We start from the raw sequence: 25,093 nt of genomic DNA, 5'->3' as shown, positions 1-25,093 counted from the left end.
ATGGGTCGGACGCCAGCTAATCCAAGACCGGTCCTCAGGGTCTCTGTCCTTTTATTTCCGCAAGTGTCCATGGAGAGCAAACTGACCAAGCAGATCGCCTGGCAGAGATGCAGGGCTCCAGATAAAAGATTTGGGGCATCAGCCACAGGGGGCTACCCTTAAAAGCCCCTCCGGCTAAATTTACTTTGAGATAACAGGGGACAGCATCGGCCTAGTGGGACGGAAATGGAATATTTGGAGCAATGCAACCCATGGGCAGTCAGGACCGTAATGGTTGCCCAGAGAGCATGATGGTAACAGGCAACTTTTAAGCAAATCTAATAAATGAATAAATAAGGAAGACTAGAGGGGAGTAAGTGGAGTCATAAATTGGAAAAATCCAAAAAGGTGGCTGGAAAAATGAGAAAATTGTGTCCCCTCCCCCCAACTTTTTTGCTCATGCTTTATTATTTATTGATTTCAAGCAACTTTATTGCTCTTTGGCCAAAAAAAGCAGGGGAAAGGAAAAAGCACGGGGAACGGCTGACAAAGATTAGTAATAAGGAGGCAGCTCCTGACCTTAGGCTTGAGATTGAAAAGTCAGAGCACAAAAGGAGAAAGGACTGAGGGGGAGAAGGAAAAACCAAAACTCAGACCACCTTCTTCGCTTTTTCTCCTCCCTTGTTGTTTTGTTCTTCCTGGAACGGCCGGTCTGTGGGCCACACAGTGGGCTTTGGGAGACGGATGAGGGCCAGCGCCTGCATCCCAGGGACCCGCTGCACGGAGCTGTGTGTTCCTCCATTTTAGTCCCGAGTTTAAGTTCCGGAAGACTCTCGTTACACCTGCTGCATGTGTCCATTTCCTTCTCGATAACGAAAATCAGGTTACCTAGGTTGCACGGGTCTGTATTTGCGCTGGCGGACAGGAAATTGAAAGCTCAACTCGTTGCTCAGCATTGGAGGCTTGTTTTTGTTATGGCTTATAGCTAAGCAATAAAATGATTGCTAAACCTGAGTGATGGAGAAGGACGTCTGTGCTGGCCAGATATCATATGGGCTAAAGCAAAACCTAAAGGCACTAGGAGGTCTCAACACTGGGACCTTTTTGGCACCAACCTTTTATTCTCCCAGATATTCCAGTAGCTCAGTCTTTATTGATTTAAATCTTCAGGGGGGTTTTTTAGATCTTTGTACACCCTGCAGTTTGTTGCTGTGATTTTTATTTTGGATTTATACCATAATTTTAAATCTTAAAATGTATTCTGTTGTGATTTGTCAAGTTGCTAACTTTTATGGTTTTAATTGTTGTGAACCATCTAAAAAGCTGCAGCTATTAGGTGGTTTGGAAATGCAATCAATCAATCAATCCATCATGCCTTCAGGTAGATCAAACTACTAGCAGGGTTATGCCAGGTTGGACTACCTTCCCATCTAACCTGGCCTTTCCTGTTATGGCTAGCTTCTTCCTGCTCACCTAACTCAATCCTGAATCTGTATGCATAGAAGGACCTCTTTCCAGGCTCACAGAAGCTGATAGTCACCTGTGTACCAAAGGTGTTTAGGAAAGCCCCTCTGGCAGAAGCAGGAAAAGTGGTCCTACAATTTGGGGATGGAAGGGGGCAGCCTGCACGTGCTCAGAGGCACACTTCTCTTCGCTTAGGAAAGAACGGCAGATTCCCCAGTGCTAATGAAACTCTGCAGCAAACTGACGTGCCCTCTCCACACCTTTTCTACTTACAAAAATATCTCTTTAAAAGGTTGCAAGGTGCACTTCGATTCTATGGGTTGATCCCTTTGTCCTTTTCCCAAACTACTTCTCCACGGAGCCTGAAGGGGGAGATGTTAGTTCAAGGTTGTACATAAAGGATGCCGATTGTTGTTCAGCTGGGAGACCCTTCTCCTTCCAGCCCCCACGTGCATGGGTTGCCTTTTCCAGCCCTCGCCAGGGCAACAAGATCCAGAGGGGCAGCAAAAATTAGAAAAAGAGAAAGAAAAAAAGCCAGGCCTAACCACAAGCACGAAGCCATCACAGAGCACAACATATTTTGTTTCCGAAGACAAGGGGCAGATCCTAGGCTCTGGGTCTCCCACTGACCCACTGCTTACAGTTTGGGGATGTATAAAATACAGGTCCCATGTCCAGTCCCAGGCAAAAGAACATGCTATGTTTGGTTGCGACAACCCTACACAATGGGGCATGTAAGAGCATGTTAGTTTCGTGGTCTTAGGGGACCCCCTTCTCTAAGAAACAGAGGAGGGGGTGTGGTCAGTGGGAGACCCCATACCTTCTGTATCACCTCAAGTGCCTAATCTTGGAAGCTAAGGAGGGTCAGTCCTGGCTGAAATTTGGATGGGTGACCGAAAAGGCAGTGTGCTGCCCAGAGAGTTTTGGCTATGTGTGGTATAGAAACGTCATGCAATAATAATAGATTCAGATCGGTTGAAGGGACAGACTTCTTTGTACTGTGCATGGACTACATACCCCAGCTTCTGGGGAGCATGGGTGGGAAGGTCCTGTAGGACTCAAAGCCCTGTGCTGAGACCAAACTCAACAGGGAGTATCATGGGTCAAGCTGCCAACGGGGCAGCAACGGCAAAGCCCTATAAGCTGCGAAGCCACGGAGACACCGCTCTGGGGCATCATCGTGGGCCCTTTCAGCTTCGCCGAGTTCTTCAGCTGAAAAGATACTGGGCAACTAAAGGGACTGGCTGGGAAATCTCCACACGAAACCCTGGAGAGCGGCTGGCTCTGGACTAAATTGGCCAATGGTCTGACTCAGTTTCCTAAATTCTTCATGCAGCTGCTCTTGTTCTTCTCCTCCTGGGCAGGAAGTGGCTGAATTGAGCTTCTGTTGGGGCCCAAAGCACGTGCTCCCCCCTCCCCTCCCCTCCCTTCCCTTAAGGATCCTGAATCTTAAAGCCACAGAAATCCTTTTCCCTAGTGACTAGCTAGGCGGTGCTGAACATCACGATGTATCACAGATGGAGATAAGGAGAGCGGATTTCAGATCTGGTGAGGGCCTGCCTTGCGTCTGCACATCCCACTACACACGGACAGGGTGTGGGCAGCACTTTCTGCCCTCCTGCACCTCATCTTCACAGGGGCAAAGGTGCCCCCTTTTCCCTCAAGTAGGGCTCCTGTGCTTTTCAGTGCGGCTCAGCTATTCCAAAATCCATTAAGCCCAGTTTTGCTTCCCTGTTCCTGGAGTCGATGTACTGCATATCGGCCTGGCATGAAGCTCTTAACAGGCTCTGAAGAATAAAAGCACCCCTCAGCATCATAAACTCTGGCTAGCGGAGATGATTAAAACAAGCAATTATCTTCCTGTATTGATCAAGCCTGAATTTTAAATCATGAACACATTCTGCTTGCTTCGGTTGGCAATCCCTGTTTCCTGTTAGCGAGCTGAAAGTTACACACACAAACCAAGGGAAGAGTATCCAGGGTAACTAACCTTTTTTAAACCAATGCCACGTGTGAATCCACACAGAAGCAAAGGATCACAACCACATGGGAGAAAAGCCATAAGCCACAAAGCAATACGGGAACCATGCACATTACACAACATCGCAACACAACAGCAATGTGTCGGCCTGAGGGTTTTCAGAAATAACTCAAAGCAACCTAGGCCTGTGTCTCCAAAAGTCAATTCAATTTGAATGCTGCGTGTGTACACATATAGAAGCAAACTTACATCCCCTATAAATAAAACATATATACCATCTGCTCTTATAAATACCAGTCCTGTTAATACCATGAGAAATACGGGTGCATATGTTCCAGTGTGTAGACTGAGGACATCTGTAGATATCATAAAACAAACCGGGCTGGATCTTCATTTAGCCACATACAAGCAGATGGTCCGAAATCAACGGACTTAAATTTGTCATAACTAACTTCAGTCTGGTTCATTTTAATGGGACTGTGCTAAGTGTGACCGAGCCTATATCCAATCCATAACGAGAGAGAGGGTGTGTGTATTAAAAGCTCTGCATGTATATTTTTCATCCCATGAAATATATACACGTGTGTTTGCATATACCCAGACAGACGAGACAAGAGTTGAGTGAGTTACATAGAAACATAGAAACAGAGCGAGTCAGAAGGGGCCTCCTGGGCCATCTAGTCTGACCCCCAGCTCCAGCCGGCTCCGCTCACAACATGCCCACCGTGCGCACACCTTTCTTCCCGTCTAACCACACACAGTACTGTGTCTTGATTCAATATTTGTCTGATATTGTAGAAGGCACTAAGATATAAACATTAGGTGCACAACACATAAATAAGACGTACAAAGTATCAGTCTGGTACAGTGATATAGGCATAAATAACATGGATTTCAGTGATATGCAATCAGCCATGTGAATGGTGTTAAGGGAAGACCGGCCTGGGCATCCTTCTAGCTGCCTTCATCTGTCTTAATACACACCTTTTAAACTCAGCAGCTTTGCAGTTTTTAAGAGTCAGTCACTCAGCAGATTAGGAAGGAGTGGGGCACAGCCAAAACTCCTTCCTACACACTTTCCTTCCACAAACTGCTTGCAATGTTCATTACGTTCAGCGTTCAAAATTGCCTGCAGCACCTCGGTCACCCAGCTTTCTCCGGGTGTGCCGCCGCCTCTGCAAGGAACTGCCTAATCCATTGTGACTGGGCCTTTCCACAAGCCCAGGGCTGATTATAGGAAGGGAGGCCCTGACCAGACCAAGGAGATCTGCCGGCCGCTTCCCACAGCCCACTTTGGGGAAGGGGGGAGCGGAAACAGCAGTGGGTGTGCTTGCAAAAAGTTTGAATGAACAGCTATGTCTGAATTTGGCACAAGGTAAGATGTGAGTGTTTCGTGTGCCTTTCTGTGCGCTCATTTGCTGAGGCATAATGCACTTTCGTGGGCAGTCGGCCGCTGAACAGAAAGTCATTTTCGAAAGATGCTGCTTTTCAAGGCGCTGCAGAAAAATGGCATTAGCTGAACTCAAGACAAAGGGGTTGCTTCTGATCCCCGAGATTAGCTGGCTTTCTGCCCACATGTTTCCCCTCTCTCTTGTCCCCCCCCCCAAAAAAAAACTCTTTCTGAGTTTTTTTCCCCTGAAACCAAATACCCTTTTTCTCTGCTGGCCTTGCACCGCTTCTTACAAAGGCTGATAGAAATTTAACATTATAACATTTGGTGTAGATTTGAGGGTTTCAAGATGTTAGAACCCAAGAAGTGAAAAGGGAGGGGGGAGTGTTGGGGAATCTCAAAAGAAAGTATATGAGATAATCTGCAAAGACTTCTGGGTCCCCTCACCCAGTTCGGTGCTGTCCACCATGTTGGTGAGCTGTGAGGTGAAGTGCAAGCCAGGAGTTGCTCAGAAGGAAAGCCTACTCTATTTACTAAGAAAAAATCCTCCCCATCCAGATTTGGGCCCCAAAGACCCTGCAAAAGCGTCATCGGTGCTCAAACAAGAATGAGTTTGGGACACCGCAGGGTTCTGTCCCGAAAGCAGCCAAGATACCAATTGCCTCGCCATCCCGAACATTTAAATGATAGCAGCTCTTCCTAATTATGCACACCGATTTGCATGTGTCAGTGGGTGCACTTTTTGCCTGAGCACCCGAGGCTCAGATCTGCAGACGCCTCCCGCTGCCTCGGATCAGCCTGAGGTGGCAAGATGCGTGAACGCAGCACCGCACCGAAAGCGACTGCGATGTAATTCAGCTAAGAAGCGCCCTGGCCGCCTCACCTCTCCCTCTTTTCCTGATAAGATAACCAGACAGGCAAGCAGACAGACTGGATCGCACGGGAGGGGGGAGGGAGACACACCCTGCGCAGGGCAGGGGGAGAGATTCCCCGGGGGAGGGGCTTGGGGGGCGGGCTGCGGGCTCCGGGGGGCCGGGGGGGCAGGCAGACGTGGCCCGGGGGGCAGGCGGGGGTCAGGGCAGCTGGCCGAACGCCGCGGGGGGGGGGGGCGGGACTGCCATGCGGCCCCTTTAAGGGGGCGGGGGCGGGCGGGGGGAGCGGGCGAGCGAGCGAGGAGGGAGAGACGGAGCCAGCGGCACCGGCGGCGGCGGCAGCAGCTCCAGCGGGACAAAGGGGCCGAGTCGCGGGCGGGGCGCAGAAGCGGATCGGAACCGGCCAGCGCGGCGCGGCGCGGCGCGGCGCGGCGCAGCAGTTGCGCCCGGAGCGAGGGCTGGGCGCGTGTGCCCGCGGAGGACCAGCCCGGTTTCCAGCTTGGCGAGCGAAGACACGAAGCGAAGCAAGACGACAGGAGGAGTTTTGCGAATCCGGTTCCGATTCGGTGTCGAGTCCCGTTCCTCTCGGGGCCAGATCCTGAACCCGTTGCACGTGCGACAGTCTGGACAGGGTGGGGGCGGGGAAGCCACCCCAGGAGTCCCCCCCCCCCCGCCGCCGCCTTCCCACCCACTTTGCCGGTTCGGTTCGCACGTGCTCCTCTGGAGTCTCGGTTCTGGTGCCGGTTTGGGACAAAGCGGAACACGTCTAGATCCGCATCGCTTTCCGGCTCCCTTCCCAGAAGAGGGAAGAGAAGCAGCGGGTGGGGGTGGGGGAAGGAAGAGAAGCTCCATCTGGTGGCGGTGCCGGTTCGGTTCTTGGGATCCGGCCGGGGGCCCACGTGGTGCCGCTCCGCACGAGCGGAAAGCCCGCGAAGGGAGAAGCCGGACTCGCTCCACGTCGCCGGCGCCGCTGCTCCACGTCCTCTCGCCCTCCGGTTCCGACCCGGTTCGGATGGCGGCGCCTTGCAGCCCCGAGAGCGGCCCGCCGGCGGCTGCGGGGACGGGGCCCCGCGTGTATTTCCAGAGCCCCCCGGCAGGAGAAGCCGCCGCGGAGGAGGAGGACGGCCCGGTGCGGCGCCAGGGGAGGGTGACCGTGAAATACGATCGCAAAGAACTCCGGAAGAGGCTCCACTTGGAAGAATGGATCCTGGAGCAGCTGACGGTCCTGTACGATTGCCAGGTAACCCGCCGCGGCCTGCCGCTCTCCCCGGGACGCCCCGCTCCCCTGCCCCGCCAGACCCCTCCGAAAGGCCGGGGAACCCGCCTCGCCCTCCTGCCGGGAGAAGCGTGTTCCCGGGAACGGGCAGCCTTTGTGCGATATCCGCCTGGCCCGGTGTCCGGCTCTTTGCCTTTATCCGACGACGTTTAAAAAGATCCCTGCCGCTAGGAGGTTACAGTCTAAATTTTGAGGGGCGGGGGGGGATGGAATGGAGAGGGAAGGGTTAATGCAGCCTTCCCCCCAAACTGGTGCTCTCCAGAGGTGGCGGACTACAACTCCCAGCATCCCCCTCCCAGCCAGGCTGGGATTCGCAGCCCAGCACATCTGGAGAGCACCCAGCTGGGGAAGGCTGGGTTAATGGGTCCCCAAGCAGGACCCTCCTCCCCAGTACCTCCCACCCCATACGGCTCCATCGCGCGCGCACACCCCTTATGTATATCCTTGAAATTTCCCAGCACAGCCCTGGGAAGAGCTGTCATGTCTAACAAAGAGAATGGCTGGACCGCGTCTATACATACGCGGGTAGGTTTTCTAGCGATCCCCACCCTGAGAGACCACTCCCTATTCACTTGGAGCGCAAGCGGCCTCACGGACTCCCTCGGATCGGGAGAGCCCCAGACCCCGACACTGCGCTTGTAATCTCAGATCCAAAGGTTCTAACCTCCTAGGGGTTCACGGCCCCACACCCTGCAATAGCCTCTCTGTGTCAGACAGCAGTTATGAGGGCCATTATTCTTCCCCCGGTCCCTCCCCACACACTGCTCCCCCCCCTTGCCATATATGTACACTCCACTCGTCATGACTTGGTCCAGCCCATGGGGCAATGAGGTCCAGTTACCTGCGGAGTACAGACACCGTCCTCTTCTTTGGACTGAAGACTTGTCTGTCCTTCCTGGTTCCCCAGATGCCTCTCCAAATAGGGGATCTGCTCTACCACCTAACCCATCCTGTTCCAATCTGGCCAGCATGGGCCCTTGCTTAGTTTGTGGAGGGCCTATGTACCCCCATAGCCAGCAGGGCTCTGGGCTCCCCCTCCCCGAATATTAATAATAATACAAACAAAAGCTCGTATCTCGCGGGTGCCCGTAATTGCTTTGCTATCTCCTTCAGCCCACATGATCATTAGTGGCAAGAACTCTGCCCACGCAGCTCCAGAAACGGGCTGCAACCCCTCGCCAGAATCAAACATCCCCCCTGGTCCCCCAAACAAGCACTTTTTAAAAGCTTTCCATCCAGCGGAGTATATTTCAGCAACTCAGCCATACCCCTTTCCTGGGGTTGGCACACCTGAGCGTCTTTGCTCAGCCACTTCTGCCTATTCATCATCTCTTCTCCATGTGCCAAATTTCGTAGGGCACTTGGTGGCCACGCCCAACACAAAGCCCCACCCCCTCAAGCAGCCCTCACACCCCAAACCTAAAAATGGATGTATCAGGTGGAAGATCTGCCTCCACCCCTGCTTGCCCACCCCACAGGCTGGCAGGAGGCCACGCTCCCAGCGTCTTACGTTGGCGGTGAAGGTCATTTAAGGTCATCAAGCATGCAAGCTCTCCGGACTTGCCGTAGCCACAAACCTGTGTTCGAATTTCACCCTTCCCCAACCCAGCACAGGCCTAAATCCTCCTCCTCTTGGTTTTGCAGTGTGCTATAAACCTCCAGATCTTGTTCCCTTCGGCTCTCTGCAGGGTGCATTGTTCTGGATTTGGAAAGGGCCCGAGGCAGCTGTCTCTTGAGAGGAGCAGCTGCATTAATGGATCATGTGGTGGGTTTTTTTTTTTAATGTGTGCACACTTCTTAACTCTGCAGGATTCTTGCTGCTTAAACCCGAAGGCATAATGAGATTATGTTACAAACAGGGAGGAAAAGCCGGTTGCGCTTCCCTCCTCTTTGGCAACTTTGCTCCTACACAAAGTGGGGGTACTTGGGGTGCTGGGAGGAGCCGAGGGACTGCCGCTGAGCCCAGTCGCTGCCCGGCACATTCGGAATCATGGCAGCATTTGAACGCAAGACCGAGATGTCTTTTGTATCCGGCTGGACACAATGCCAGTATTAGCTTTCTTGCTCCACTGCCCCATGGAATACCATCTGGCAGCCAGCCGACCCCGGGCCCTGCATGGATTGCGCGGTGGGGGGGGGGATGCGGATTATTTGGCCATATGGGTCTTGTGTCTGAGCTGCCTAATGGGCTAATAAGTAGGTGGTCAAAGATTGCAGAAGGCTTAGCCATGCCTTCCGAAGCTGCCCCGCGACCTTCTAACCACGTTAGTTGACTATTAGCCAGGAAGACCATAAATGTCAGCCTTGGTGGGGTTCGGCAGGTGGGCGGCCGGATTACCTTTGTCCCCAGACTGCTAAGAAAACACACCTCAGGGGCTTTTCTGTTACCCGGCTGAGCGAGCTCAGCGAGACGAGAGGCTCCTGGGGTGCCGATCAGGGAAAAGCCAGCATGCCCGGCGTCTGCTGAGGCTAAGTGGGTTTCATCGTGCAGAGCAAGGTGGCTCCCCGGTCTTTTTATTTTTCAATTAAACCTTTGACTAGGATTCAGGTGGGTGCGTCAATCAGCAAACGTTTGGATAGGCAACAGAAGCAGCATGCGAATGGCGGTGGTTTTCATGCCAGTTTTCATAAATAGCAACATGTGGGGAATTAAGTCCTGTGTTAGCAGAAGCCTTTTATGGTGCGGCCTTCCCAGCCATGGTTGGCTGCAAATGATAGGAGTTGTAGTCTGGCACATCAGCTGGGGAAAGTAACTATTCCTGGGTGGAATAGAAGCCAGAGAAGGGCCCTTTTTCAATATGGCACCAATGGCCACTTATTTCGTTTATAGCCATTTCATTTTCTATACCGCCCAATAGCCAAGGCTCTCTGGGAGGCTAACAAAAGTTAAAATCTATATCCCACCGTTCCCTGCAAAATGGTGGTCAGAGCACTATACTGCTTCCCTACCAAGTATTTGCACCAAAAGCAACAGAAACCCAGCACCCCCCACAATTGCCCCAGCTGTCCGTTTAACAGGCAACTTTTTAATCATCCAAAGAATTGTCTTTTTCCTTGTAATCTATAATTTGACTAATGAACTGATTGGAGTGAGTTTGCAGCCCTTACTGGTTCCCCCCATTGTGATCACTCCTGAGAGATCACAATTAGAGCAGGGACTGTGGTCCAGTACAAACATGCGGGAGAATTGGGTAGGAACGGCAACATGTGTGCGCATGAGACATTCTTTGGAATGCACGCTTGGAAGTACACAGGTAGCGAAGTAGAAAGGAGGACAATTTATCTGCAGGGGTGGGTCACTTGTATCTGTTCAGCTATCTTGGCCTACAATGCCCATCAGCCCTGGCCAGCACAGCCAGGGGTGAGGGGATGATGGGAGTTGCAGACCAAACCCATTTGTGGGCAGCTAAACTGCCCATCGCATCTTTGCTCTTATGTTAATTAAAATAAAAGGCTTGCGGGGAATTTGATTTAGAAGCAAAGGGGAGCATTCAAAACGGAACACCCCCACCCCCCCGCTATCGGAATGGTATAGTCCTCTTTACTACCTCCATTTTGCCACAGGTGTCAATCAGGTAAGGGAGGTGGCATAGCCCTGACCTAGATGGAGCAGAGCCAGGTGATGACAGAAACAATAAGCAGAGATGCCAGTGCACACACAGACTTTTGGGCGGAGGGAAACCACCTTAAACTTGCAGTTACTCCTGAAGGAAAGCATTGAAAAAGGTGCTAAGCCACTTTCACCGCAAATCGGCGACTTTCTGGAGCAGTGAAATGACACACTTGCAGACACTAGTAACGGACACCTCTCTGAGCTGGTTCTGGCACAGGTCTGGAGAAGCTGGAAACAAAACCTCAAACAGGTCTCTCTCCTTGGAAAGGCTGAGAGAAGGCAGGTTTTTACATTCCCTGCTCCTTTGGCCTGTGCCCCCCTTTAAGATCCATGCTTGCAGTGATCAAATGATGGCGGGGGAGGTTGGGGGGAACGAATGAAACCTCCAAGCTCCCCCTACCCTGGCTTCTGAAAGCAACTGCTGAGGGGGTACTGCCAAAGGAAAGGGGGCACCCACCCCCTTTGCCCCGGCTAATTGGAATACTTCGTAGCCCTCCATTTTGGCAGTGGAAGGAATGCCTCCCCCCGCACCGTGGGGGTGCCTAATTCCAACCTGCTGGCCTCCCCTTTGAGGCTCTGCCCTCCCCGGGGGAAATATTTAAGCCGAGGCCTACTTTCACACTGGGAGCCCGGCCCAGCTCCCAAACAAAACGTGGAAGCTCCAGCTTCTGGGTGTTGGTACAGCGATTAAATTATTATTGATGAAAACCGTTGCTGGGTTCCCCCCTCCCTCACGCGGAGACGCGAGACCCAAATTGCCGGGGAAACAAGACATGAGGGAAAACGTCACACGCCGCTGCGGGTTCCACTTACAGGAAGAAGAGATCCCCGAGTTAGAAATCGACGTGGACGAGCTCCTGGACATGGAGAGCGACGAGTCCCGCAGCACCAGGGTGAAGGTAGGCGCGGGCCGAGGGGAGGGCCCTCCTGCGGAAATCCCGCTCCTGCTGGACGTGGGGCTGGGCGGGCAGCCGGGCTGGGGCCTCCCTGGGCCCAGGCTCGCCCTCGGAAAGGCTTCCTCAGGGGACGGCCGGCCGGCCGGGCTACGGCCCTCCCCAGCCCTGGGCACGTGGCGGCTCGGGGCTCACAGTGCCGGCCTGCGCGAGGCCTTTTGGCCCTTCGCGTGGGGACAGGCCTGCCCGGAGCGCGCCGTGGCGGCGAGGGGGAGGGGGCGGGGCTTGGGGAGACCATGAGGACTAGTTGGGTCCCCCGACCTGAGGCTCCCCAACGGCTGCGCTAGCGTGGCTGGAGCCGAGGGGCACGTGTGCCAGGCCCAGGGAGCAGTGCTGGCACGAGACCGGAAGTGGTCGTTTTTGGAGGGGAGGGGGGTCTTTTTCTTTTGAAGGGATCTTTATTGCACTTTTCCCTTCCCAAACGGTCAGGATCTGGCCAGGGAGTTAGGCACAGGCTGAGGACAGGCAAGGAGGGCAGGGCAGGGCAGACTTCTGGTGCCTTCCAAGCCCCGGCATCCGTTGCCCGCTCTCCCTCTCTCTCTCTCTCTACACAGGAGCTCTTGGTTGACTGCTACAAGCCCACGGAGGTGAGTGTTTCCCTGGAAGGGCACGGCGGTGCTCCCATTACCTGTAGGAAAGTTATCCTCACATCCTTTCCCTCCCCCACCTCCCTCGCCCGGGGCAAGGGAGGTGGCGCTCCGAGTATCCTCTTCCCTTGGCAGCTGCTGCTGAGCCCGGGAAGACGGGAAGGCAGCTGTCTCGGCCTCGCAGCCGCCTCCTCCTCCTCCTCCCACAGCGGGGAATACAGCCCCCCGTGCTTTCCAGCACCTGTTCGAGGAGGCCCTGCACGACTGGCTGCCCCTGGCCTGGCCTGCCTGAGCAGGGGGGCTTTGGGAGGGCTCCCCCTCCTCCCGTGAAAGCGGCTGTGTGGAAGGAGGTGACTTCATCGGAGCTGCTCTCCCGCTTGCGACATCTTGCCCCTGGCGGGGGAGCGGGCTGGAGCCGACCCAAACGGGCCGGCCAAATGCAGGCGCCTCGAGAAGGCTCGTGCTTTGCGCCACCGGGGTCTGGCAACTGAGGGTGCAAAACCCCTGCCCACCCCAGGGGAAAATGCTAGCTCTCAGGCCCCCACGTCTTGCAGGGCCAAAGAGCCAGCCTATTTTAATTTTAGAGGTCTTTGGGCACCGTTTTTAAATCTTAAAATTATTTCGATGCTGCCTTTTAGGGTGGGAACAGAGCCGTGGTTTGCACCGTAATTGCACGATGGATTTTGTGTGGGGGGAAACAAATCCCAGGGCCACTTCTGGGATTACAGAACTAGCACAAAGTTTCCCATAAACTTTGCTACTGGAAATTTTGCTGCTGCCGCTTGGTGAACCCTCCCCTTCCTTCCCTTTTCTAGGTTTTTGTGGCGGACTTGCTAGACAAGATCCGTGGAATGCAGAAACTCAGCACTCCCCAGAAGAAGTGAATCGCTGACAGATCTGCTTCCATCACTGCCTTCCATCCTCTGTGGGGAGCTTGTCGTTGAAACTCTGGCTAGGCGGGGTTTGCGGGAAGGGGTGCTTTCACGTGTCTGGGGAGAATCAGGTACCTCCTCCCCCTTCTACAAGAGAGGGAAGAGTTCCTTGTTTGGGATGCTTTGATAATCAAACCTATCTGGACATCTTTTTAGCAATATCAGCCTGTTCCTCCTTTCCTGTTCCCAGCTCCTGATGTGGAAGGGGGTGGAAGGGGGACGCTTTTTCTCCAAGGGGAGGGGGTGGAAACAATAGGTTTTGGAGGTCTCTTTTTCTCTTTTTTTTTAGAAATGGTTTTTTTTAATTATTGTGTTTTTATATAAATTTAATAAAGATGCTTTGAGAACGGGGGTCTGCTTTTCTGGGATGGGAAAGACTAGTATGGAGAAAAGGGCATTTGATGGGAGAATTGTACCTTTTTTTTTTTTAAATAGGGGGTGCCTGTAATGTAACATCCTGTTTGCTTAACGGAGAACGAATTGTCCACATGTATGTGCATAAACCCACCTAGACCAGCTGTGTGCCCTCAGCTCAGCCTACCTTACTGGGGGGGGGGGGGGGATTTGGATAAAATTGGGAGTGGGTAAGAGGGGCGTCCGTAGCAGGCAAAAAACAGGCTGTAACTCCGAGCGCTGAGCTCCCCCACACAAGGACAGGCTCTTGCTGGTGCCTCCGCTTCCTACACTCCCCGAGCTAGAGATAAAAGGACATCAAAGCATTTGGTTAGCCTGGTCCCTGGGGTATTGGGAGGGAGACACCCGGTTCCTCCCCACAAGGCCGCTCTGTGCCTGTTGCCTGTTGGGAACGCCGGAATGAAGGAGCCGGAAGCGCGGACGGACAGGAGCAGGTTCGCGCCGAGCCCCAAGTCCCCCCGTCAGCAACGCGGCCTCTCCTGTCCCGGGGGGGCTGCAGGCAGGGCCTCCCCCACCCCACCCTCCATCTGTGGCTGAACTCAGCGAGGAAAGAATGTCTTTGGGGGCCTGGAACTAATCGGCCTTCGTGTTTCCTGCCTGAAGTCACCAGCAGTCCCGGAGCAGAAGCTGCCCGCCCTGGCCTAGGGAGCCAGCAGCTCCTGGCCTGTGACTCCACGTGGCTCGGAGGTCTCGCCCTCCCCGCTCTTCTTGGCACCTCTTTTGAACCCAGATGCCTCTTTGCAGGGAGGGAGAACGGGGAGTTGGCCTGGGCCTCAAAAGGACGGCCGTGGTGGCGTGGTGGAAGGCAAGAAGGCACTTTGGAGAGCCTCGCCTCGCCGCAGGCTTAAAAAGCAGTCCTGGGTTTCCAGACCGCAGAGCTCTCATCCCAAGGGGTGGGGCAGCCCCGCCAGCGTGTAGGGAAAGGGCAGACGTGCCCATAAGCTCCGGTCTCGTTTCCGCTTCTGTGTGCCGAGCTGGGTAAAAAAACGCTCGCTTCAGAGATGAACTGTGGCTCATTCAGCTCTCGAGCTGGAAGGCTGGTGTTACATGCATTATTATCATTATGATTTAATCATTAAAGAGAAGGAGGCATCTCCCGTGTTGACTTCGTCTGTCAGGCCCTGTATTGCGGCTGGAAGAAAGCACAATTCTGCCAGAAAGCACCCCTGCCTTTCCCCTTTGAACCAACAGGCTGCAGTGGCCTGACCCACGGTGATGCCCGTCGGACAGACCGGACAACTCCTAGAATCCCCAGCAAGCCACTGGGGATTCTGGGACTTATTCGCCAACGCAAATGGAGGGGGTCGGCCTAAACTGGAGACGATGGCGACACGTGGACACCAGCCAATTTCTCAGTGTGGTTTAAGCAGAATCTTATAAAGGGGCCACATGCCCACATCTTCCTATTATTTATTTTAGTAGTATTTATACTACTCTCCTGATTCTGTTTCGTTCCAATTCAGGTCCCGCCTCCCCCTCCACCCAACCATTATATGAATGGATTTCCATTTTGTGGTTTTTACAGTGGAAAGAGAAACACATATTTAATAATACAAACATTCCCCATCTACAAGGAAGCAGGAGTCCTTCCAAAGCCCTTTTACTAAGCCATGCTGGCAGCGGATGATGGGGGTGGTTGTCCAACATAGCAGGATGACACCAGGTTGGGAAGGTGGATTTCTACAGGTCCTGTATTTTTTCTGCGCAAGGTAGCAAGACTACTATTCTTCCAGACTTAGAATGGACAACCAGGCTTTCGGCTTTTAAGACCCTTCTTTCTACACTGGGGTGGGGGGGTGGGGGACGACTTTCTGGCTGTTGCAACCTAGAAACTACTAGCGGAAGTATGTGGTGAGAATCACAAAATTGGGACGAGAACTGAGCGATGCTGTATCTCAGAAAGGGCACACATCCTGCTAAATATAATTCTTTGTTCCTCCACAGCGCTAACAGGAACAAGTACAGCCCATATGCAAATTGCTTCACTGGCATAAATTATGGAGGTTGCAAAATTAGGCACAAATGTGATTGTTACTTTTTTTCCTTAAGGGCAGTGGACACACAGCCTCAACTGTTTTCGCTGACACTGAACAAGGGAGCGTGGAGAACGCTTCCCGTGCAAGCTGGACCCTACCTATCGCTCCCTGGGTCCCGGGGAAGCATAGAGCAAGCCCGTTGTCCCTGCGTCGCCACTGTGATGCTTAGAACCACTGTTCTTTTTAACACTGCACAAATGCTGGCGGGAGTCCAGCGGTGCCTGCACTCAGCAATTTTAACTGGAGAAGCACACCCCATGTCTCGTCTGTTTTATGTACAGCAGTACAGATTCATCTGTTATCTCACTTTCTCGCCATGCTCCATACGGCCGGAACGGCTGCCGCTTCTGTTGATTCTGTCCTTGGCAAACCCAACTTCTACCAAACAGTCAGGGAAGACTCTTTTGCAGGCCCTTGGCAACCTAGCCAGAGAAAGCCCTGTCCCTAGGATGGGCGCAGAACCTCGGTCTTGGGGGTCCCAGGAGACCCCACACCTTTCCTCAACTTTTTTTTTTGGGGGGGGGGTGGCAGCTTCCCAGCTTTTGAGCAGATCTTCCTCTAAAAGACCATAAACATTTCCTTCAGGCTATCAGGCTGCCTTTTTTCCACTTGTGAGGAATCCAAGGCAGCTCGCTTAGCTCCAAAAACAACCCCAGCAATCTGGATTGACATTCTGCAACAAGCCCCGAGTCGCCCAGTGGGTCTCATGGCCAAGTGGGGCCTAAAACCCAGTTCTCCCAGCACCCCAGTCCAACACTCTTCCCACTACATGGGCTCTCAATACTGATAAAAAGAGCCTCAACAAAACCATTTCTACTTTGCCTTGGCCTCACTCCTTTTGCTGAAGTCCCAGGTGCCCCTGGAACGCACCCCTCCGCCCAAGAATTTGGGCCTTGGGCTAAAGAGCTTCTGCACCCCAGTTCGAACAGCAGGGACATGGGCATGCAGCAAAAAACAAACAAGCAAGCGCCCAGAATACCTTGAGCCACCACAGGAGGATTCTGGGATGCATCGCTTTCCACCAAAGCCACCCAGTGGCCAAGTTTCTCTGGAGCTCATCTTCATGGGGGACGGAGTTGGCCAGGAGCGAAGGCAGCATCAGACCAGGGCTAGACCAAGGCGGAGACCCCAGCCTTCTGCCAAGTGAAGCCCACCTAAACAGCCCTTCCCGGGATAGTCGTCTGAACATGCCCTGGGGTTTTCTGGGTCCTGTGTCTTGCTTGCAGCCTGGCAACATGCCCTCTGCTCAAACCTCCCCCTTCACCTTAGGCCATTACTGCCAAGGCAAGCGCTGCAGCCCACACCACCTGCTGCAGGGTGCTGGCCCTGCTCCTGGAAAACCGACTCCATGGGAGGGCAGCCGGGACTGAGCGGGACTGAGAAAGGGCAGGCGTCTTGCTTCCTTGCGACAGCGCCGGGGTGGCTTGTTTGGCTGCTGTGCACACAAGGAGGCTGGCCTAGAGAGACCCAGCCTGGCTGTTCCTAAGTTCTTGCGCCCAGGTCTGGTGCCAGTGCCCAGCCCGGTGGGCAAGTGTCTGGCCCCACGACCGCCCACCACTGCTGCGGAGAGCCTCCCGCAAAATTAAGACGTGCACCTGTAGACACCTGTGGCTTAACGGTCAGGTGCTCAGAAGGGACGGGCCGGCTGCAGCGGCTTCCATCTAACAGGATACTTCTCAGTGCAAGGTCCAAGGGCATTCTGGGGAAATTAAAAGGACAGCAGCTGAGGCAACTGCTTTGGCGGGTGCTTCTCCTTTCCCCTGCGGGTGCCGCCTTTACCTGCTCTTGCCCTCCCGCTGCCAGCAAGTTTGCAGGGGGGCGGCCACGGCAGTGCTGCAAGGATGAGCCAGAGGGCCTCTTGCACCTGGTGCCCCCCAGCTCACGAGCTCCCCCACTCCACATCACCATGCTGCTGGGAGCCACCCTTTCTTACCTGTCTGAGCAAGGAGGAAATGCCAAGCAGCAAAAGGGGTTTCCCTCCCTTACCTCCGGTGAGGTCAGAGTTCACCGTGGGGACTGCCCCTTCTGCTCCCGACTAGCTGCCAACGGTAAGAAGGCAGGGGCTATTATCTGCTACAGACTGCACCTCTACAGTCTTCCGTTGAGAAAGGCTATTTCCCCAGCCTGTTAATATGAAAAGCAAACTTGGGTGATGCTTCTCTCCTCCAAGGGGGAAGGCTGCTCCCAGCTTCCTGGGCCAGGGCTGCTGGGTGCAAAGGCACCGTTACGGCGGATGAGGACTTGGGAGAACCCAGAGCTGTCTTTACTGGAAAGCTGGGGGGTCGTCTAGCAACTCCCCAGTGAGGAAAGGTGGCAACGGCCGGGGTTGTTTAGCGAAGAACGAAGGTCAGTAATGGGAGACAGGAGAGGGGTGTGGAATTATGCCTGCTGTGAGAAATGGAGGTTTCCCCTTCTCTTGTAATCGGGGAAACCAGTGGGTCACGTCCCACGGAGCTGACGGGGGAGACTCAAGACAGAGAAAGGGGCTTCTCCACACAGTGCATAGGAAAACTGTGGCGCCTGCTCCCACCGTGATGTTGCAAAGGCTGCCCAGCTGGAGGGCTTTAAAAAGGAACTGGCACCCGCTTGGAGACGCCCTGGTAGTTCTTGGCGACCTCCAGTCTCAGAGGCAGCCTGCTGACGGATACCAGTTGCTGGGGAACGTGGCCAAGACGCGGCAGTCATGCCCGGATTGTACGCAGGCCGCCCTGAGCACAGCATAATGCGGCTCCAGGAGGAGTGCAGACCGAGTGAAGGCCCAGCTCTTGTGCTTGCCGGGCAGTGGCTCTCTGACAGAGGCCTCTCCTATCCCCCTGCTGGAGGCCATTTCAACTGCAGAGGGCAGCGAGGGACCCAGAGTGCTCTGCGTGCAACGCGGGGACTCTGCTACGGAGCAGGGGCCTCCTCTCCCCCAGGCCCAAAGCTGCAGCACTCTGCACACGCCCTCCGGCCCAGTTCGGCACTGGGTCCGGCTCTCCGCCCACGGACACCGCCTCCTGCCGTCACAGTACAAATCTGGTCTGTGCTTTTATTTGGCCCGTCAATGATCCACAATCCCCGAGTCGCTTCTTTGGATGCCTCCCCGGCTTCTCTCTCTGACGCCCTGCCCCACGTGCCGCACGTTCCACCCCCTGGTCCCGGAAGAGATATAGCTACAATTCCTGCCGCCGCTCGATCTTCAGCAGCTCCACTTCAAAGATCAACGTTGCCCCACCTGCCAAAGAGAGCAGAAGGAGAAGTCAAGAGTGCGGAGGGAAAGAGGGCTGCAGGACCACGGGATCCCTTCCAATGTGACAGATGCTGGAGGGTCACTTGGGAATTTGGGTGGGTCCAAAGCTGACAGCCCGAAACTGGGGCACCCGTTTTCAAGCCCCTTCATGCTCTTGTCCTGGCATGACCAAAGACCACAGGGGGACGTCAGATGATAAGCCAGGTAAGCCAGAGGTGGGCAGAAAGTTAATCTCCAAGTATTTTAAATTCAGACGCTCCAATGGGCAGGAATGCTGGGAGATGCCATCCCAACCTTCGGGAGCGCAGCTTTCTGCCCAGCCCTGACATCGATGATGCTGATACTTCACTCAGGGAAGGACAGGTGTCAGGTGCCTACAAGGAAGTGGGAGCAGCACATTGAACTCGGGGGCTGACTGAGGATCCACAACAGGATTGATCCTGCAGGGCAGAGAGGGGGTGCATGTAAGACTTACCTGGGATTTTGGGGGGGTGCCCCCCGATCCCCGTAACCTGTGAGCAGATGGAACAGAAGCAAAGTCACTCAAGAGACCAAGTTACGCCAAGACAGTGCTTAGTGGTGGGTACTTAGAAGCGCTCAAGTGCCAACACACCCGCCCCCTACCAGCTTTGTTCCCAGTGGGAGGGGGGCTGATTACATTCCCTCCTCCCACCCCACAACCCATTATTTGGTTCCTCACCGAGTTCAGCGGGTATTACCAATTTCCTCTTCTCACCCTCGCACATCCTAGAAGGATCAAAGGAATCACAGAAACAGTATAAACAGCAAAAAGGATTCCCACTTTTGCTCCGAAAATACAAGCACTAGATTCTTACTTGAAAATAATTGTGATTTAGTTTCATTACCAAATCCAAGATCCTCCCCCCCCCATGGTGTCTAAGGCAGACAGCAGTTATAATATAAAGCACATACAATTCATAGACACACCCTTGAAACCAAATAAACATTAAAATAAAGCCACACGTGATACGACAGACTAAGACCACAAAGAAGCAGTAAACTAAAAGCGCATTGAATGGCCAGATTTAGCTGCATGTTTTAAAAAGAAGAGACAGGGAGACACACCACAGAGGCTTTCCCAGGTCCTCTACTAAAGGCGCCTCAGGTAAAGGCACCTGCAGACAAGAGCCTTCTCTGGGGTTGTGCTCTGGTTACGGAATTCTCAATAAGTTATCTAAACGGGGGCAGAAGTGGCTGGCCAGTGAGTATCCTCTGGAGAAAGCAATATGAGAAGGGTAAGGATAAGACAGAGTCCACGGGAGACAGTCTGCCCTCACCTAGGTGCTGCGGGGCCACCTGTCCGGCTACAGCCACCCCAGCCTGGTTCCAGCCCACCCCAAACCTCTGCTGGAAGCCAAAGTTTACCCAAGCAGGCCCTGATCCCAGCCTTTAATGACTTGTCCAGTCCCCAAGGTAAAGATAAACGGTTGATCACGAGCCAGGCTGCTGTCGAACTCGGTCCCGTCTTCCAGTTTTCCCTGCAAGGGAAATGGCAGCAGTGAGAAGGGACGTGAGTAAGCCGGGCTTGGTGCGCGCATCGGAAATCCTGTGCTAGTCACCCCCAGAGCAGCTCCTGCCGCCGCCACCCACGTGCAGGGGCAGGACATTCCAGAGCGCTTCGGCCGCACAGTGACTAGCTAAAACCAAGCTCACACACGTCTGGGGACTGATTCACAAGGACACCAGAGCTGGACCGCTGGGCTGGACTGGGAGCGCCACCTCGGCAGGGTCTGAGGGCATGAGGGAGTGAACCACAGCCCCCTCCCCGGACCCAAGGCAGATGCCCACCCCTGCTGCAAACAGTGCTCAGCGAGTCAGTCCTCCTGTGTGCCTGACTCAGCGTAAGTCGGGCGGCTCTGCTCCAGCAGGAAGACCACGTGGTGAGCATAAGCATGGCCCTTCCAGACTCCAGTCTTGGCATCTCCACGCAGGGTTAGGTTGGTCTGACATCATCCGGAGAATCTGCCGTCTCTCATTTCAGCAGCTGAACTTTGCACCCTGGCTGGCTGATTTATTTAAGGCTTTTATAACCTGCCCCACTACCGGCATCTCGGGGCGGTTTACCATACGGGCGCTTATCCAGCTATGGAGTACACTTCCGAGCGAAGCCGTGCACTTGGGCTGAGTAGGGGGAAGTTCCCGCGGCTTTTTCACCTTGGCAAGGCCCCGAGAGAGAGAGAGAGAGAGACAGGGGGCGTGGCAGCAGTGGAGGGAGAACACGGAGGGCCGAGGCTGCGGGTGACTGCCTCACCTGAGCCGCTCCTGCCCTACAGTCCAAGGCACTTTCTCCTGGGCCAGGCAAGGAGGGCAGAAAGCAGGCATGGCGGGGAAGCCATGGGCAAAAATGCAGGCGCTCTGTGCTGATCTGCGGTCAAGGAAAGTGCTAGGAGCTGCAGGGGAGAAGCAATGGGAACCTGAGGCACGCTGTGCTCTTTGGCAGGAGCCAAACGCTGCCCCAGCCTCGCCCGCCCCCTTCTCTCTGCCGTTGTCCATTTCCCCCGTCACCCAACACCACAGTCATCAAAGCCGTGCTCCTGTGAGTCAGGAAGGGAGTGTGGCTGAAACACAGGACTGTGGATAAGCTGGGAAGGAGCAAGGGGGCAGGAAGCCAGCTTCCAGAAGACTCGCACTTTTCAAAAGAAGAGCTATGCTTCTAGTCCCTGTGATGATACAAGGAGAACTTGATAGTGGGTGGGAAAGTACGAGTGACACCTCAGATGCTGGAGGAATCGCTGTCTAAGAGCTGCGGTGGTCAGCAAGGGGCAACTCCCTTGCAGGGGAGGGAGGGAGGGAGGGAGGCTATTTAAATGTGCTTAATTTACAAAGGGTTGCCAATTTTTCCTAGCCACAGGACTTATGTTATTAGTGGCTTGTTCCATCTGGTTAAAACCCTGAATTTGGATCACGCTGCCTTGCAGAAAAGAATCATAAACGTTATCTACCAACAAGTATACAAGCACCCTTCCTTGTAGCAGTTACTTTTCGCCTCTAATTCACCCCACAAGCACCACAGCTGCGGTTCCGACGGCCTTTGACCCTGCTCCAGGTTTCCAGAAAAACACCCTGGCAGCCTCCCAAAGCGGTGGGGGGGCTTGGCCAACAATCCCCCCCCCCAGCTGCATCCCATTTGCCTATCCCACAGCACTCACCGCGTAATGCATGTGGAGCACGTCCCCCTTGCGGGATTTGATGGGGCAGTTGTCCACCCGCTTCTTGACTCCAATCTGGAGCTTCCGCTTGCCTTCTGTGCTCAGCACCGGTGAGCAAAGTGCCCACAGCGCGAGGGTGACCAGTGCTGCTCCCTGGCTCACCTGCATCGTGGAGGTCCCTGCAGGGGGACAGACTGGTTAGCAGGGGAGAGGTGTCCACGGCCTAAGCGCACAAGCTCCCTTCCTTGGCAAGCACAGAGTTATGGGAGTGGATTGGCCCAGAAGCTCCCAAAAAACACAGGCACTCTTTCGACATACAAGGGTGGAGAATGGGGGGAAAGCACAGCCCGTCCGGGCCTCCCATGCATGCCAACCAGGACATGGGCTCCACTCCAGGGGGACTTCAGCCTTTAATACTCCACATTCGTTGTTCTGAAGCAAGAGAACTGCTCATTCTGCTAGCCCCACTGCAAACTCCATTTCACAGAATTTTTGCCGCTTTTCATGTCAGTGGAATCCCTCCAACCAGCACTGGGCACGTTCTCACTCTCAGGAATGCCACACCCACCTGCCTCTAGTGTGAGCAGCAGTAATTCTCTGTAAACGAGGCTTCTGTGGCAATCAGTAATAACTCAGTGCATCTTTAAGATTCTATACGTTCTCAGGAACAGAGGTGTCCAGCAAATTGGGGATGGAGGGATTACATTTCTAGGGAAATGATCCATTTGATTTCCAAAGTATGAGCTCCCAGATGCCTAGGCTCCCAATCTCCTACAACACCGACGGTAGCACAAAATAATGTGAATTTTGTTCTCTGTTCAGCTCCTGCACATTTGACACTGGCTGTTAAAATGTGCCTTATTTGTCCTTCAGCCCCATCATTAACTATAAAAAGGTGAGGGACAAAGATGGTGGGGGAAGCTCAAGGATAGAGCACATGCTTGAATGCAGAACTCAGAGCCTGGGTTCAGACAACAAGGTAACTCACACTGAAGGGTCGAGTTGGGGGAACAGCGGGTTGTTGTGTTATCTGAATCCAGCTGTGCTAACAAGCCACAGCTTGTAAACGATGAAGAACTCATGAAGAGAATGCACAGCTAGTTGTTGGGTTTTGCAAACAGAGGGCTGTTCATCCTGGTTTCTTATCTTGGGGAACAGACAACAGAACAACCTATGCTTCAAGAACCACCCACACTCCACACCCACGTAAAGCCCTTGCATCTTGCTGTCTGAACCCAGCCTGCCCTCAGGCAGAATAACCTGGGTGTTTGAGGACCTGGGAGAGCTGCTGTGCATCCTGAGCTAGCTGGGGCAACTGCAGGGCATACGGGGAGAGATGCCGCATGTGGGAGAAGCAACTGTGCGGGAAAGGGCCCCAGCTCACTCACTCCATTGCACTGCCACCTCTCGGACACAGCACTCAAGCACAAACAGAAAGAGAAATCCCCTCCGTCTCCACCCCATGGCAATTAATGCCCATTCAGATCAGCACGACCATCCCAACCCCCATGTCCCCAGCGCCTACCCTGGCATGCAACAGTGGTCTGGGAGCCCCACGGGGAGCTGCCAGACCCCGACTTACCCCTGTAGCCGGAGGTGCCTTGGATTCTGTCCCCTCCCCTGGTGGCAGCAGCAGCCACCCCAGTCCAGATTCTCTCAAGGATACTGGGCTGTCGCCACCCCAGGAATAATGCAGTAAGGTCTCTTTGCGCCTCACTCCCTCCACCCAGCCCTCTATATAGGTTCTTCCCCACCTGAGCTCTGCTTTACCCCTACCCCTTTCTCCCCACATATGAGCCTAACTTTTCCTCCCCCCTCCCCCCAGGTGCAAGACTGCCATACCTCCCTCCCCCAACCCACAGCCCACCCTGATAACATCCCCCTAAGACACCCCGTACCCACCCTCTCCTCGCCCACCCTTCCTGTGGCCCTCCTTGCGGAAGGTCCACACCCTGGCTTCCTCCACATCTTCCTCTTCATTGCAATTGGTCACCTTGGCCCAGACCCACATGATCCCAGCCCCGGAGGGGTCCTTCACCTTGTGCACCCAGACATCCCCAGGGCCCCCTCCGGCAGGGGCCGGCTTCTCCCTGGGAATCCACACCTGGCTAAGCTCCGGGGAACATCGCACCCCCTTGGATTCTGGCTCCCAGCCCGGCGGCTTCCTCTGCTGGCACCCTGCCCCCTGCAGCCACGGGAAGCCCATCCTCTCCGAGCCCTTGGACGGCTCGCGGGGCACCCAGACTTGCCCGGACGCCTCCGCGGGGTCGCGGCGGCACCACTCCTTCTGGGCCCAGAGGGCAGCCCCCTTGGTCGCGTCCCTCTTGGGCCCCGCGTGCGCCGGGATGCCCCCGGAGTGGCTCCGACTGACCCCGCGCGCAGGGCCCCCCGACGCCTCGCCCGCTCGCCCTCCGACCATGCCGGCAAGCCCTGCGCCCACCTCCAGAGCCTCCCGGCCGGACATCTGGGTCCCGACCTCTTTGGGGTCGCCTTCTTTGGCTGCGGCGGCCACAACCCCGCAGGACTCGCAGAGCCCCCCATACCAGGAGGCCCCCTTCTCCCGCCTCGCCGCCCGGCTCCGGCTCGCCCCCCACAAGCCCGGGTCCTCAAAGACCCCCCAGCCGCCCACGGCCACCTGGACGCCCTCGGTCTGCACCTGCTCCTCGCGCGCTTTCCGCGCGGGCCGCTGGCCCCCCGGGTTCTCGCTCACGTGCGGGGCCTCGGACGCCTGGGTCCCCCCATTCTCAAGGGTCCTCCCGCCCGGACCCCAAGACACCTGGGTCCCCACGTCCCTCAGCTCCAGCTTCCTCAGTCCCATGGCTGCCTCCGGCCCCGGAAGCCTGGCCTCCTTCCCATACGACCCCCACTCGGGGGGCCCGGACGCCTGGGTCCCCGAGGGGCTGTGGCAGCCCCCCCCCCCTTCCCAACCCCCCTCCTGAGGCCGTCCCCCATCCAGTCCCCCCGGGGGCGGCGGCCGCGGCCGCCCCCCCACAGGCCCCAGTCTCCTAGGCCCCCCCCCCCCATTCCCCCCCCTTTCCTCAGGACCCCCCATCCCCCCTCCTCTCTCTCACCTCTCCTTCCTCACCGGATACCACCCTCCCCTCTGCGCATGCGCTCTCCGCAACACGGCTTCGCCAGGAGCGAAGAAAACCGCTGTGGGATCCGCCATGTTTCTGAGGCCGTTGGGTCCCCATCAC

The 25,093-nt window shown here is 55.1% G+C and overlaps 2 protein-coding genes across 4 annotated transcripts; one reads left to right on the top strand and one right to left on the bottom strand.

The window, feature by feature from the left end:
• Positions 1-6,112: 6,112 nt before the first annotated feature.
• PPP1R14B (protein phosphatase 1 regulatory inhibitor subunit 14B) lies at positions 6,113-13,206 on the top strand. Of its 2 annotated transcripts, XM_044448825.1 has the most exons (4): positions 6,115-6,926; positions 11,391-11,474; positions 12,083-12,115; positions 12,931-13,206. In XM_044448825.1, exons 1-4 carry the CDS (start codon positions 6,699-6,701, stop codon positions 12,997-12,999), a joined length of 414 nt encoding a protein of 137 aa, XP_044304760.1. In that variant the 5' UTR covers positions 6,115-6,698; the 3' UTR covers positions 13,000-13,206. The 2 variants fall into 2 exon arrangements, with proteins under 2 accessions (XP_044304761.1, XP_044304760.1); XM_044448826.1 differs by lacking the exon at positions 12,083-12,115 and having other exon boundaries at positions 6,113-6,926.
• A 5,305-nt stretch (positions 13,207-18,511) lies between these two features.
• FKBP2 (FKBP prolyl isomerase 2) lies at positions 18,512-25,093 on the bottom strand. 2 transcript variants are annotated; one of them, XM_044448810.1, is made up of 6 exons: positions 24,968-25,093; positions 21,897-22,075; positions 20,113-20,225; positions 19,427-19,473; positions 19,202-19,238; positions 18,512-18,711 (listed from the first exon to the last, which is right to left on the bottom strand). In XM_044448810.1, exons 2-6 carry the CDS (start codon positions 22,062-22,064, stop codon positions 18,690-18,692), a joined length of 387 nt encoding a protein of 128 aa, XP_044304745.1. In that variant the 5' UTR covers positions 22,065-22,075; positions 24,968-25,093; the 3' UTR covers positions 18,512-18,689. The 2 variants fall into 2 exon arrangements, with proteins under 2 accessions (XP_044304745.1, XP_044304744.1); XM_044448809.1 differs by lacking the exon at positions 24,968-25,093 and adding an exon at positions 23,479-23,606.

Source organism: Varanus komodoensis, unplaced genomic scaffold (genome assembly GCF_004798865.1).
Source record: "Varanus komodoensis strain SLA01 unplaced genomic scaffold, ASM479886v1 scaffold55, whole genome shotgun sequence".
NCBI classification, from domain to species: Eukaryota; Metazoa; Chordata; class Lepidosauria; order Squamata; family Varanidae; genus Varanus; species Varanus komodoensis.
Note: the sequence above shows the minus strand (reverse complement) of the source record. Positions and strands in the feature narration are given on the sequence as shown.

Coding starts and splice junctions, on each gene's coding strand:
- FKBP2 (XM_044448810.1), bottom strand. CDS start 22,064: ATGCAGGTGAGCCAGGGAGCAGCACTGGTCACCCTCGCGCTGTGGGCA. Junction 20,226..21,896: donor TGCTCCACATGCATTACGCG/GTGAGTGCTGTG, acceptor TTTCCCTTGCAG/GGAAAACTGGAAGACGGGAC. Junction 18,712..19,201: donor GCACCCCCCCAAAATCCCAG/GTAAGTCTTACA, acceptor TCTCTTTGGCAG/GTGGGGCAACGTTGATCTTT.
- PPP1R14B (XM_044448825.1), top strand. CDS start 6,699: ATGGCGGCGCCTTGCAGCCCCGAGAGCGGCCCGCCGGCGGCTGCGGGG. Junction 11,475..12,082: donor CCCGCAGCACCAGGGTGAAG/GTAGGCGCGGGC, acceptor CTCTCTACACAG/GAGCTCTTGGTTGACTGCTA. Junction 12,116..12,930: donor ACTGCTACAAGCCCACGGAG/GTGAGTGTTTCC, acceptor TCCCTTTTCTAG/GTTTTTGTGGCGGACTTGCT.